The sequence below is a fragment of the Macaca mulatta genome, chromosome 11, assembly GCF_049350105.2.
Source record: "Macaca mulatta isolate MMU2019108-1 chromosome 11, T2T-MMU8v2.0, whole genome shotgun sequence".
Lineage (NCBI taxonomy): Eukaryota > Metazoa > Chordata > Mammalia > Primates > Cercopithecidae > Macaca > Macaca mulatta.
In genome coordinates, this window is record NC_133416.1 from 5409189 (window position 1) to 5423626 (window position 14438).

General features: G+C 36.9%; 1 protein-coding gene across 4 annotated transcripts in view; it reads right to left on the reverse strand.

Annotated features, from left to right (window-relative positions):
* Positions 1-14394, reverse strand: part of FERRY3 (FERRY endosomal RAB5 effector complex subunit 3) — a 45078-nt gene extending 30684 nt beyond the window's left edge. The window contains exons 1-7 of one of the 4 annotated variants that reach the window (XM_077952830.1): positions 14305-14365; positions 11890-12092; positions 10044-10189; positions 5734-5915; positions 2185-2396; positions 1044-1143; positions 809-930 (exon numbers count right to left, since the gene is read on the reverse strand). In XM_077952830.1, coding sequence (XP_077808956.1) covers positions 809-930; positions 1044-1130 — 209 coding nt within the window. In that variant the 5' untranslated portion in view covers positions 1131-1143; positions 2185-2396; positions 5734-5915; ... (1 more) ...; positions 11890-12092; positions 14305-14365. 4 annotated transcript variants of the gene reach the window in all.
* Positions 14395-14438: the final 44 nt, after the last annotated feature.

Below are 14438 nucleotides of genomic sequence, written 5' to 3' on the forward strand. Positions count from 1 at the left end.
AATCCTCCATGCTATTTCTGTACCTCTACATGCTTCTGTTACTGCACATACCACTCTATACAGTATTATTTATTTATAGATCAGTCTCTGTTTCAAGAATATAAGCTCCATATAGGAAGGTTTTTTGTTTTGTTTTGTTTTGTTTTGTTTTCCTGCTTAGAGAGTGTTTGGCATTCAACCAATGTTTACTGCATGGAATGGAAACTAAAGAAATAAAGATAGTATTTAAGTATTTAGGTGTATGTTTCTAGAACATAAAACTAAAGTTCTATTTCAAACTAATCAATAACCATTGCCCCCCAAATAATCCACATAAAGCCTATAATGCAAAAGGTGGTAAAAGAAGCATAAAATTATCTTGAACTTTCACTAGCAAATTAAAAATACATGTAGATGGCCAGGCGCGGTGGCTCAAGCCTGTAATCCCAGCACTTTGGGAGGCCGAGACGGGCGGATCATGAGGTCCGGAGATCGAGACCATCCTGGCTAACATGGTGAAACCCCGTCTCTACTAAAAAATACAAAAAACTAGCCGAGCAAGGTGGCGGGTGCCTGTAGTCCCAGCTACTCGGGAGGCTGAGGCAGGAGAATGGCGTGAACCCGGGAGGCAGAGTCTGCAGTGAGCTGAGATCCGGCCACTGCACTCCAGCCTGGGCGACAGAGCGAGACTCCGTCTCAAAAAAAAATAAAAAAAAATAAAAAAAGAAAAATAAAAATACATACAGCTAAAAGGTTTAAGTTTGCAGTAAATATAAACCATTACTAACAATAGACCATTATACAAATAAGAACAACACATAGTAAATACCTAAGGGAGCTGTTGTTGGGGTTTTTTAGGTCTTGGTGAAGTTTTATTACCCATTCCTGATACTCTTGTTTTTGGATGGCAGTTGATTGTTTTAATTCATTCGACCATTTATTTTCTAGGTCCTAAAAGAAACAGTGTACCAACTGGTTAATTTTTTTACCCAAACAAAACGACAACAAAAAAACAACAAAAGAAAATGCAACTGCATACCTAAAAGTCACTGTATTTCACTTACTTGCTGGGATTCAAAATGCTGAGCAGCCAGTGAATTTACATCTTGATCTGTCAGTGATTTTCCCAACTCCTGCATTACTTTTTCCATTTCAATACCTTGTCTAAAACACAAATAAGCAAATCAGGGATATTCATCAAACTTTCAAGGTATATGATCCTTCAGATTCATCGAACACTCTCTATAAAGTGAAAATAAAAGATTTATTTTATAGAAATGTGTCCAGGAATGAGAATTATAACTCGAAAGTACTCAGAATCCTCAGAAATGGAGACTACCAAATTATGATGACAGTGTGTCATATAACATCAACATCATTTGTGCAGCTAAATTTTCATCTAAATTTATTGTATAGATGAATGCAGTCAAAATCTAAGTTATCTTTCAATTACCATGGCTAATGTTAAAAACTCTGGACCTTCTTTTCACCTGTAAATTTCCTCAAAGAAGAGACTCTGCAATTTCAGCTTAAATGGATTTTCTATTTGTATATGAACTAAAGTGACTTCAACCTCTGAAAGTTAGTTTACATTATATCCAGAAGCAGACAATTAGATCCTGAGTCAAATTATTATTAAGCCATAAAATTTACAGAGGGATGTAAAATACAGTCTGAAGATGTTATTCACACCTTCTGCATTTATCCAAGAAATAACGTGTAAAAATAAAAAATGGTTTTTCCTACAGGAAAAACTAACCAGTGGTGGTAGAAGTACAGATAATGGTTATTTATGAGGGAAAGGGTAAAGGACTAGAAGGGCATGAAAGAGGCCTACGTAATGCTGGAAATATTCTATTCATTGATCTGGGCAATGGTTACGTGGTCATGCTTAATTTGTGATAGTTTCCTGAGCTGTACACCCACAGTGTGTTGCCTTTTCTGTATGTATGTTATATTTTAATAAATAAGTTCACTTAAAACATTGAAATTAAAGATTATCTTCTAATACAAATGTATGCAAAAAGTTTGTTCTAAAACAAATTTCTAACAAACTAGGAAAGAACAAAGCACAGATATAAACTAAAAGAATTTTATCATCCTAGTTAATTCAAGTAAATTGCTCTTAAGAGTGAATTTCTGGCCGGGCATGATGGCTCACGCCTGTAATCCCAGCACTTTGGGAGGCCGAGGTGGGCAGATTACCTGAGGTCAGGAGTTCAAGACCAGCCTGGCCAACATGGTGAAACTCCATCTCTATTACAAATGCAAAAATTAGCTGGGCATGGTAGCGGGCGCCTGTAATCCAAGCTACTTGGGAGGCTGAGGTAGGAGAACTGCTTGAACTCAGGAGACGGAGGTTGCAGTGAGCTGAGATTGCGTCACTGTACTCTAGCCTGGGAGACAGAGGGAGACTCCTTCTCAAAAAAAAAAAGAAAAAAAAAAAAGAGTGAATTTGTACTTATTTATAACACTGATTAAGATACTTATACATATGAGATAAATCAAATTCAAGCAAATTATACATATATACATTTCTATATATACCTTCTGGTAGTAAATATTCAATATCCCACTTAGTTCTAAAGCAGATGACTCCATTAATTTCTAATAACTACTACAGGTCAAGTGAAAATTATGCTTGCAAGTGAGATTCTTATTTAGAAACAGAAATAACTGCTAAACATTTATAAATACAAACTTAGATATAAATATATATTACTATTTTACATTACACATATTCCCTCTAGTGGATAAAAGGTATCATTGCCATTTTTAAAGTTTAAAGAAATATCTAGAATCTGGTTTGCTTAAAAAAAAAAAGCTCATTTCTTGTGAAGGAAAAGACAGAAATTCAACAAATAAAATTTCATGAACATTTATTTCATCCCAAATATGTCCAAAAGGCAATTAGCTAATCATATAGCTGATGATACAATATATATTTTCTATGATTAAGATAGAAGAAAATTTTATTACACGATGAAATACTAAATATAGCCTGGCTCAGTATGTCAGATGTGACAACTCTTGTATCCTGTATATTATCTTTTTTTCTTTTTTTTTTTTTTTTTTTTTTTGAGACGGAGTCTCGCTCTGTCACCCAGGCTGGAGTGCAGTGGCGCGATCTCGGCTCAGTGCAAGCTCCGCCTCCCAGGTTTACGCCATTCTCCTGCCTCAGTCTCCCGAGTAGCTGGGACTACAGGCGCCCACCACCTCGCCCGGCTAGTTTTTCGTATTTTTTAGTAGAGACGGGGTTTCACTGTTAGCCAGGATAGTCTCGATCTCCTGACCTCGTGATCCGCCCATCTCGGCCTCCCAAAGTGCTGGGATTACAGGCTTGAACCACCGCGCCCAGCCCCTGTATATTATCTTGAAGATACTTAAAGAAAAAAGATCATTATAACTTGTACTATTGATGCTATGCCAAGAAACTGTCTTTTAAAGATGTACAATGGCATTAAAATGAAATAAGAAATAAGAAAATGTGTCATTTCTGCTCATGAACTGGATAAATAAATTAAGCACCAAAATGTCGGGTCAACCTCCACAGACACTAGTGAATTACAACTTACCTTAAGTCACACTGTTCACCTTTGCAATAAATAGTACCTACCAGAGGAATATAGCTTATTTTTTTTTTTTCAAGCTAGCAGTTTGGAGAGGTGAAAAATAAATTACAAAACTTTTAAAAATAGATAAATTCAAGCATTATTTATATGTTTAGAAAGAAAAAAGAAGGCCAAACCCCATCAAGAAATATGGCCAAAGATCATTGTAAACAATGAAGTAAACCCAAACAAACCTCTACTAAAAAACTATTCCATGAAAAAAAAAGTATGAATACCAGTAAATGCAGCTAATTAGTAAGTTAATTCAACTTCCCAAAAGATGAAGAATCATGTAGAACAGAAATCTTCTTCTGATTTAGAAAAAGGAACCATTATAGACTATTAATGGCTAGATATAGAGTTTTCTGGGGGGTACAGGCAGCGAACTATGCTGCAAGTTAGAATCACTCAATAGACGAACTGAAGTACTAGGAATGGAAGTATAGGGAGCCAAAGTGGGAATTTATCAATATACCCAAAGAGGCAGAATGAGTATAGTCACAGAAGACCTGAGAGCTAGTAACAGATTCAGGATGACTTTAAGGTTATATTATTTGAAGGCCTAGGAGGAAAAATCAAACAAATGAAGTTCAACAGAAAGTAATTAATTAGTATTAGGTAATTCTATTTTTATGTATTTTTAAAAACCTAATTCTGTATTTTGTTCTTCTTTTTAAACTATATTCACAATTTTACTGGTTACATAATAAAGAACTAGAAAAAAAATTTTGTCTTCCCCAGGGAAATATGTTTCAACTATATACCTAGTGGCAACCACTCACTACAGGTATCTCATCAAAAAGGAATAAACTGCCTCAACACAGCTGGTCAACAAACCAAACCTATAAACAGTGACAAATATCTCAAAACATCATGTTCTTTTTGACAAAGAGATCATTCTAATATTTTACAAAGTATGAGCATAAATGGTCCAGAGGAGTACAATTGTTATGAAAATTTACAAATCTATGCCATATAAAAAAAAATGCTAATTTGGTACACAGAAGAGGGTATCCCTCAGGAACAATTATTAAATACATTTGCTTATTATTTTTCTGTACTTAAAATTTTCTTAACCATGACAACGTTCCAAAGATCATTCTCATCTTGCTAGCCTTACTGTTTTCTAATGGGAAGCTAATGAGAACCAGGAACAAACCAGCACATCTTTTTAAATTTACTCCTTTGGGACTATTAAATCAGTTACACTAAAAAAAAAAAAAAGTGATTTAGTACTTATGTACTCTCACAATCAAAGCAACACTAAAAATATTACCTTCATTGCATATACACCCAATGTCTTAAATAAGTGTTTTTAAGATAATGAATGTTATTAGATTCTGCTAAATTACAATGGATTACCTAGAAGGACACATCCTGAATTCCTATCACAATTTATCTAGTTACTAGAAAGCAGTCAGGGAGGCCACTTCTTATTTTAAAATACACAATGCTAGAAGTTTTTGACATACTCCGAAGAAAAAATAAATAATAAAAGCATTGTTTGTATACTGTGTTAAGTAATCTATACAGTAGGAATTCAAATCTAATTACAATGTCTTGGAACAATACTGGCGTTATTATTTTTTTCTAAGGTACTTGAGCATACAAAATGAACTGAAAGAGCCATGGACATAGTTAGAGCAGGGCAATGCAGAGGTTCTGAATAGGGAGACAGAATGGTACAGTGGTTAACAGTTCTGAAGTCAGATTTCCTGGTTTCAAATTCCAGCATGCCCTTGGACAAGTTACTTATTTAAGCAAAAACTTCTTCATCTGTAAAATGGAAATAATAGTAGGGTTATGGTAAAGATCAAATGAGACAGGGCATCCAAAGCACTTTGCACAGTGCCTGGAACAAAGCAAACCTTCTAAGGAAGTAATCTATTCCTCTTATTAGAGATAAGAATATACAAGGCCACCAGCATCATTTATTTAGGTAAACCACTTAGAAGGTGTATAAACCTATGAGGACCCTCCCAGTTGTAGTTACACATGTAAACATACAAGAAAATTAATTTCTAATATTGAAGTATTTTTTTCTATCTTATCCTTTTTGTAAAAAATAAAAACAAGTTGTTCTGCAGGCCATCTATTTGACAATGTAACATTTCATTCTGATAATGCAAGAAATTTGAAATACCTCTCTCGTAATTTTTTCAGTTCCACATCTCTCTCACCAATCAGTTCTGAGATACTAACAAAGTAATTATGTTCCAAATTTAAGAGCGTTTCAGAGGCAGGAGAATGAATTAGGTCATGGTACACATCTGCAAAATCTTCATCCCAGCTGGGTTCTTCAGGCCTCGCATGCTCTAATGTGGTCTACAAGACAATATACAGACATTCTTAAATCATGACCTAGTATTTTTATTTAACAGACTACCAGAAAAGTACGTATATGATTCAATTTTTGTACATCAATGACAGAAAGACCCTCTTATATATATATATGAATGTGTGTGTATTATATAGGATTATCTAAGTACAGAAAAAAAAATGTGGAGAGACACAGACTAAGTTCTTAACATAAGTTACCTGGAAGCAGAAATGAGAAAGAGGTACTAATGCAGAGGAAGGGATAGGAAGTGTCCATAATAAAAGTGTAGGCTATGACCTCATTTCTGTGAAATCACACACACACACACACACACACACACACACACACGATCAACAAAACGCCAATGGTGGCTATTTCAGGACAGTGGGATTTCTGATAGCCTTTATTTATATTCTAACATACTGCATCCTGTATGGTAAAATAACTTGCATGCATTAGTTACATAATCAGAGAAAACTTTTCATTACTAAAAAAATACTGCTAAAATAGGTTACATATTTAGAAAATAAGGTGACCTATGTGGTCACCTGTGAATGAAAGCCAAATTCATGCATACCTATATCAAGATAAATGTGTAATTATGCATTTAGTTTGACCTTTTCTAGTGTTACGTTTTCTTTTTAAAATATAAGCAGGCTTTTAAGTATATAAAAATGGTAGCTATTAAAATGATGAAGGGACTGAGTAAATGCTGATAGACAAGAAAAGCAGAAACAGGGAGAAACAAAATGGGAATGCCCTCAGCACACACAGATACATCCAGGCAGGTACAGATGCCTATTCCAAGGGCAGCCTCCTCAACTCGTCAGAGGAAACTGATAGCTGAGAAGGCCCTTGCCAAAGATCATATGATTTAATGGCATGAAGCAGCAACAAAACAAAGATTTTAATGTTTTTTCCATTATAGATCTTTGCAAAAGATACCTGTAAAAAAAAAAAAAACTAAACTAAATTCTTCCCTTTTCTTACCCATGAAAATATTAAAAACTGGAATTTATAATATGACTTAAAGAGTAATAATTTACCTTAAAACAACTGAACACATCACAGAAACAGGTATATTGAACTCAGTCAGTCAACAGGGAAACTTTTCTAATTTGTTCTCTTTCACTTCAACCAGCTGCTACATCAGAAGGCAGGAGACTAGCTGAACCTAGGAACTAGGATTTCATCTACTCTATGCCTCTGAAACTCCAACACTGTTCTGATAACTGTTCATCTTTAGAGGTGGTACTGCTGTAGGAATTATAACCAGCCCATGGGACTTAATTTCTGTTTAAAATTCACTTCAGGGCAAAGTTGAAATTTTGTAGGGAGGAACTACTGCAAGACTGTAGGGATGTGCTTGGCCACACGTAACACCAGATGTTCAGTAGCCCCACTACCAGATCATTCAACTACAATAATCTGCAGCATTAATTTTAAACTCAGTCTAGGGCAAGCCTTATGAATAGGTAGAAGATACCTACGTGAGAAGAACTAAGCATAGTTTTTTCCTTGATCTAATTTATGCCACTCCCTCAGGACAGATGCTACTAGAAAGGGGACTGTGACAGCTGAGAGGAATGGGGCACTAAGGAAGTGGCTGCACAGAGAAAGCTATTCAATGTCCAGGCCATTATTTCTCCACCTCCACTTCCAGGCATAACATCTGACTTCTCTGAGGTTCAAACCATTCAGCACCCCTTATCTTTCATGGCCATTATTATCTAACAACCTACCTGTCCGTCACTCACCCTCATTCCTGTAAAGCTTTGGCACCAAGTTCAAAGACTTCCTCTCTGCCCCACATCCTGCAACCTGGGTTACCTGGATATCCATGTGGATACCCATCCAAGGCCCTGCCTTCTTACTTTCCTGAACTCTACAGTCTTTACTGTGGAGTCCCAGTTAGGGCAAAGGAGTCAGGCTGGAAGGACCAGGGGAAAGCAAAAAGAAAAAGCAGAGAAGCTATAAGTCTGGCTTTCTTCATGGCCAGACCAAGCTTGTCCAACCTGTGGCACAGGATGGCTTTGAATGCCGCCCAACACAACAAATTCATAAATTGCCATATTGTTTTTTTTTTTTTTTTTTTTTTTAGCTCATCAGCTCTCCTTCACGTTAGTGTATTTTATGTGTGGCCCAAGACAATTCCTCTTCTTCCAGTGTGGCCCAGGGAAGCCAAAAGATTGGACACCCCGGTCCAGGCCATGTAGCCCTCCTGCGCCCAACTTTCACCAGACACCTGCAAGGTAGCTGCAAGACTGCAGCTCACTGCAATCTTGGGGTTATCAGTACTGTACGCAGCACTCTACAGCATACAGCATCAATGTTGTCCTATAAAATCTCCAGCAAGCCTTTGTTTCCTTGAAGTCAGCTTCTCTTCTGCTGGCCTGCCTATTGCCTCCTCGCAATGTATTTTCCTGCTTTCTCTAATAAATCCACCTTTCTTTATCTACAACTGTCTTGGTAAATTCTTTTACCCCTGTACCACCAGCCCAGATAGTCATTGTCCACATGCAAAATTTACTAGTTCTCCACACCACCTCAGCCAACCATTTAGTATCCTCACCAGAAACTCAGTCAGTCAGTATTCAAACATTCTAGTCTCTGACTATAACCTCCACCCAAGATTTCTCACTCAATAATTCCCAGGTAATTGATATTTAACCTCATTAGGACCTCCACTTCATAAGTTTCTCAATGTTTTCATTTTTTTATCAGCCATCAACTGCCACCTAGCTTCACTTCCTTCCCTATGTAGCTTACGTTTTGTGATCTAGCATTCAACCACTGTCTTGCCGATATCCTCAACTCCCTTGACTGATGTACCTTATCTTACCTACCTAACAAAACCCGAATCTTACTCCTCTTCTCTATGCCTGCAGTCAGGCTTTAGAGAGCTGCAGCAGAAAAATCACAAAACTCTATAAAGTTTACAGTGACAAACTGGTGCCACTCTTAATCTTGGCCTCAATGATGCCTGGCAATCCTATCATTGCCTGCTCAGTTTTCTCCTTAAATATCCAACAATCTTACTATACCTACCGCCTCATCTAAACAAATAACCTGTCTTTCCTTAAAGTTGAAACAATCAGAAGAGAATATTCTCAACTTCCTGCTACCAAATTAATAAAATTATCTAGATTTATATCCAACATTTCCTGCTTCTCTTTGGCTATAACTGGAGAAGTATCTGTCTTCCCAGTTATGATTAATTCTCCATTTGAGTTCTGGATTCTATCCCTTCTAGTCCTAAACTCTGCCATCTTAAAAAACAAACCTTTGACCTTGTGTTCCCATTTAGCCAGTGCCCCATCCTTCACCTCTTTATATTCAAACTTCTTCAGTTAGTATACTAATTCTTCCTATTTCCACACTCTCACATTCTTAAAGTCAACGAAATCTAGTTTCCACCACCACCAACTTACTGAAACTGATCTTGCCACAGGCAAGATTACTTGATAAATGCAATGGATATTTTTGAGTCTTTTCTTTGCCTCTTATACTTGAGGTCATCTTGGCATTCTCTCATAGTTTAATTTGCAGTGCTCTTTCTTAGTACCTAAAATCATTTGTGGTACACCTAATGGCACCTTAGACTTTATGAAACGGTATATTATTTAAATAGAAAATGATATTATGTGACTACACAACAATAATGAAGGTAAGTTTATAAAAGTAAACCAAAGGTTAAACGAATTACTATTGCTGGTTTAGGGCTGCCAGATAAAACACAGAACACTCACTTAAATTAGAATTTCAGATAGTGAAAAATTTTTTAGTATAAATATGTTCCATGTAATGTGTTGACATACTAAAAAAAATTCATTTATCTGGAATTCTAACTTAACTGGGTGCCCTATATTTTTAATTACTAAATCTGGTGACCCTATGCTGGTGAGATATACGCAAGTAGCCTCTTGTTTTACGAAGGTATTACATAGAAAGCACTTTGTCTTACGTGCTCACCCTGATATAGGAAGCACAGAAGCAGCAACATATTTATTATAGAATGTTGGTATGTGGAGAAAAGGGATCTTATAACTATTTCAGGATTACCATAGCATTTTACAAATTTTCACCCAAATCCAGAATATCCCTGAAATTTACGATCTGACCTATTTTCTTACCTCCGCATAAGCTTTGGCCCACGTACTCGCCAGCTGATGTAAATCCACCTCACCTGATTTCACAGCTTCCAGGGATGCTTCAGCATCTCTATCATAATCTCTGAGGGATTCTTCTTCTATAAATTGAGTCAGAGCTTCTTTTAAGTCTGTTACAGGGACATCAAACACCATCATCAGCAAAATCCAGGGATAAATAGGGAACATTTTACCTGGCTGAGAATTCCAACCTGAAATCTTATTTTTAAATTTTTATTGATTTATTTAGAGATGGGTTCTCTCTCTGTTACACAGGCTGGAGTGCAGTGGCATGATTGCAGCTCACGGCAGCCCTGAATTCCTGGACTCCAGTGATCCTCTCACCTCAGCCTCCCGAGTAGCTGGGACCACAGGTGCATGCCACCATGCATGGCTAATTTTTGTATTTTTGGTAGAGATGGGTCTCGCATGTTGCCCAGGGTGGTCTCAAACTCTTGAGCTCAAGTGATCCACCTGCCTTAGCCTCCCAAAGTACGGAGATTACAGGTGCGAGCCACCTTGCCTGGACATGAAATTTTATTTTATCAAGCTGATACTCTTAATAGAATCTCCAACTAAAATGAAATCAGCTTAGGGGGTCATTTAACTAATTTCATGATTATTTTCCTTTACTATGACAGGCTGTCGCATAGACAAAGGTCAAAAGTCTTAACTCTTATGTATTCCCTTGATACTAATAAAGTAATGTTACTTTCTTAAGCCTGATATTTCAGTTTGAAGCCACGGGGGTATGAGGACATAAAGAAAATGCTATAGATTTTGAGGGTCTGAACATTACTGCATTTAGATTAAAAAGAGTTTTCCATGTAACTTTAAAGGGTACATTGTTACATCCTTTGAAAGAGAAGTTGAATGACTAGCTTATTAAAACATTTAACTCAGATGACTGACCGATTTCAGTTTTACAGACACCACTTAGAGAGTGACATAATGGAAGAGCACTGTGAGAGAAGCTAGGACACCCGTGTTCTGGCTCTGGCTCTATCATTATCACTATGTTTGCGACTTTAGACAGTGGTTCCCAATCTTAAGTGTGCATTAGAATCCCCTGGAGGCCTTATTTAAACAGACTGCCGCATGCTACCCCAGTTTCCGATTCAGCAGGAATGGGATGGAGCCTGAGAATTTGCATGTCTACCAAGCTCTCAGGTGACGCTGTTGCTGCTAAATGATTAGAAACCATATTTCAACAACCACTGTCTTGGGTAAATAATTTAACCTCTTTATGTCCCAGTTTCCTTGTTTGTACGATGTGATTGGGCTATAAAGTTTCTAGGTTCTCTTATAACTCTAACTGATGATCTAACATATTCTGAATTTAAAATTTTTCCTAGACTGTGAGATAGAACACAGACCTTTAAAAATGGTTTAATACATATAACTTTATAAAACTAATGTAGGTAAGCAAAGACTATTCAAAAATTAGTACACTTTCTGTTCTATGGCATCTCAGAAATTAATAACCAGATTATTAAAAGGGCAACCAATTTACCACTATAATGCTATTACCACTATAATGCTAAACTGCCTTATAACTTCACCCAACTAAATTCAGAAGAGCTCCTGTAATTCCAAACTTCGTAGCTAATTTTTCATTATAAAATCCAATTTTTATACTTTATAAACAACTACCACTTATAGAAAAAAACACTTAATAAAGCTCTGGGGAAATGTTTTTATTCTTGGAATCAGTTCCTATCTTATGGCTGTTCCTATTTTAAAGCTTCTTAGGTTTCTAATATGAAACTTCTAATGACAGACTATTGAAACTACTAAAACGATGTTACTTTAAAAAAAAATCAGTCCTCACCTTTTTCTATAAAGCATGGTAAACTGTGCAGCAGCATCAGACGTCCATGTAAATGACTGGCATTCTCTTGAACAGGAAATCTGAGTGGCACTCTCAGTTCTAAGCACTGACTTCCTACTTTAAATTTATATACAAATTCTCTCTCTCTATTGCAGAATCTTTCTCTGTTTTTCTTCATGTTCTTTGACAGGATTTCTAAAGAACTAACAAAAAAGCAGAAGGTTATAAGTCCATAAAGAAATTTATTTCATTATTGCTGTCCTACTTCTAAGAAAACATTCCACCATTCAAGCGATTTTATATGTGTGACTCTGAGCCAATTATTCTAGTTTTTCCCAAGTGTTTATCCCTGTACTTCCATGGAGAAAACAAAGTGCTTCTTAAAAAAAAACAAAAACAAACAAACAAACACTTTGTTTTAAACTTGATTTAAGAAAAAAAAAATTATGGCCATAAAGTACTTTATATTCCAAGGCAGGGTTCTCAATAATAGGGAAGGACCATGGAGAGATGAGCAGAGAGAATTCTTAGGGAGAGTTCATGGGTGGGGAAATACAAAGCTTATGAAACCGCTGGTAAAAAGAAAGTCAAAGAAGCAAATCAGGGACCAAGCAGTGATTCCGGAGAACTTAGAGGTTGTGGTCATGAGATATGACTGGGGGAAGGGGAGTAAGAAAGTGTTAGAAAGATTTCCATGTGGGAAGAAGACACACAGAAAATAGAGCGTACAGAACCTCCACTTCTGGCCCACACCCAAAGGCAACCTAGACAGTACTAAGAAAGAAGAAAATCTAGTTAAAGGAAGTAAGAATCAACATCAATTAAAGATTTATTTATTCATTAGCCTTGTAACTGGACTTCCTATGGCTAGGCTTTCTCCCATCAAATCAGTTCTCACATTATTTTCTACACTGAAGTTATAGTACCCTTTCTTTTAACGAAAGGAATATACTTATCATGTTGTTCATCCGTTTAAAAACTTTCTATGACATTCCATTGCTCTTGGGATAAAATGTAAACTCCTTATCCCAGTTTACAACACCCCTGCTTATATTTCCACTCTTTTCTCAGAAACTGCACCTCTCCTTGCTAACACACAAATTCACAAATTTTATTTCCCAGCCATTCTGAACTTCTGTCAATACCAAACTTCTCTTTTCATGCCGAATCTTTTCGAATGCCTTTTCCTTGGCCTAGACCACTCTTACTGATTTTAATTCCGTTGGATAACAATTGCTAATTCTTCAGGTCTCAGTTTAGCCTCTAGGAAGACTTATTCAACTTCCCAAAACTGGACTGGGTCCCGCCAGGCTCTCATATTAGCCTGGACTTATTTGAATCATGGCACTAACCACGCTCTATTTCTTACTCTTGCTAGAAAACAGTCTTCTTGAAGTGGGAGGAATACTGTCTTGTATTCCATGTATTAAGCAGGATGTTGGGAATGGCAAAAACTAATAAATAATTGTTGGATTGTGTGGCGTTTTTATTTTATGGTGCTCACGGGAAAAATAAAGAAAAGCAATTATTCATATGGTTCTTTAAAAAGATATCACCTGAAATATATATATTAAAAAAAAAAAACTCAAAGGACTTTTGTACGTGTGGTGGGGGGGCGGGGCTGGTAAGTTGAATTATCCAGACTATATTTTCAAATCTGTATGTAGGCTATACACAAAAAATCTCCGTCTATTTCACCATAATGCAAATAGATAGGGCATTTGTTTTACTCAGGAAGAATTAACATTAAACGTAAAGCAATAAAAATTTTTATAAAGTTAGAAAACTACCGAAACTACATAAAGGTCTATTTTATGTAGAAATTTCACTCCTAAGTATATATCCAAATACACACACACGCATACGTTCGCTGAAGTATACAGGGAAGAATGCCCATACAAGTTTTATTTATAATAGCCCCAAACTGGCAACAACCAAAATGCGTATTAGTAGAATAGTAAACTTGTTTATTTTATGAGATAAATACTACACAGCAATAAAAAAGAACCAACCGCTAATAAATGCAAAAAAATGAATGAATCAGGAACGTTGAAAAAAAAAAAAAAAGAGAGAGAAGGCAGACACAAAAGCTCTGGTTCAACATTCAGATTTGTGTTTCAAGAAACTGGTAGCTTTAGTTCTTTCTCCCCTCACTCTTTTTTTAGACTAATGGTCTATCCTGAAGCCTTGGCTCAGTTTTAGCAACCGTGATCCAGGGAAGTTTCCCAGAAGAAAACGGGATGGGAGGAGGGCTGGACCGAACACACACAGCCAACAGAGGGGAGACTCTGAGGCTCACATTAGGCAAAAGGAAGGCAGACGGTCGAGCTGAGAAACTTCAACCGGGTGAGGGGACTAATCCCTCTGCAACGGGTGTCAGTCTGAAAGGGCGTCCTCACTCGGTTCTGGGCTCACCTCGCCTAGTTCCGAAGTCCTGAGCAGTCCGCTCACTCGAGCTGTCAGCGCGTCCTGCACTGGGAAACCAGCTGACTTGCCCACTTACACTTTCCAGCCCGCGGATCCGCGACCGCAGATTCGCCACAAACATT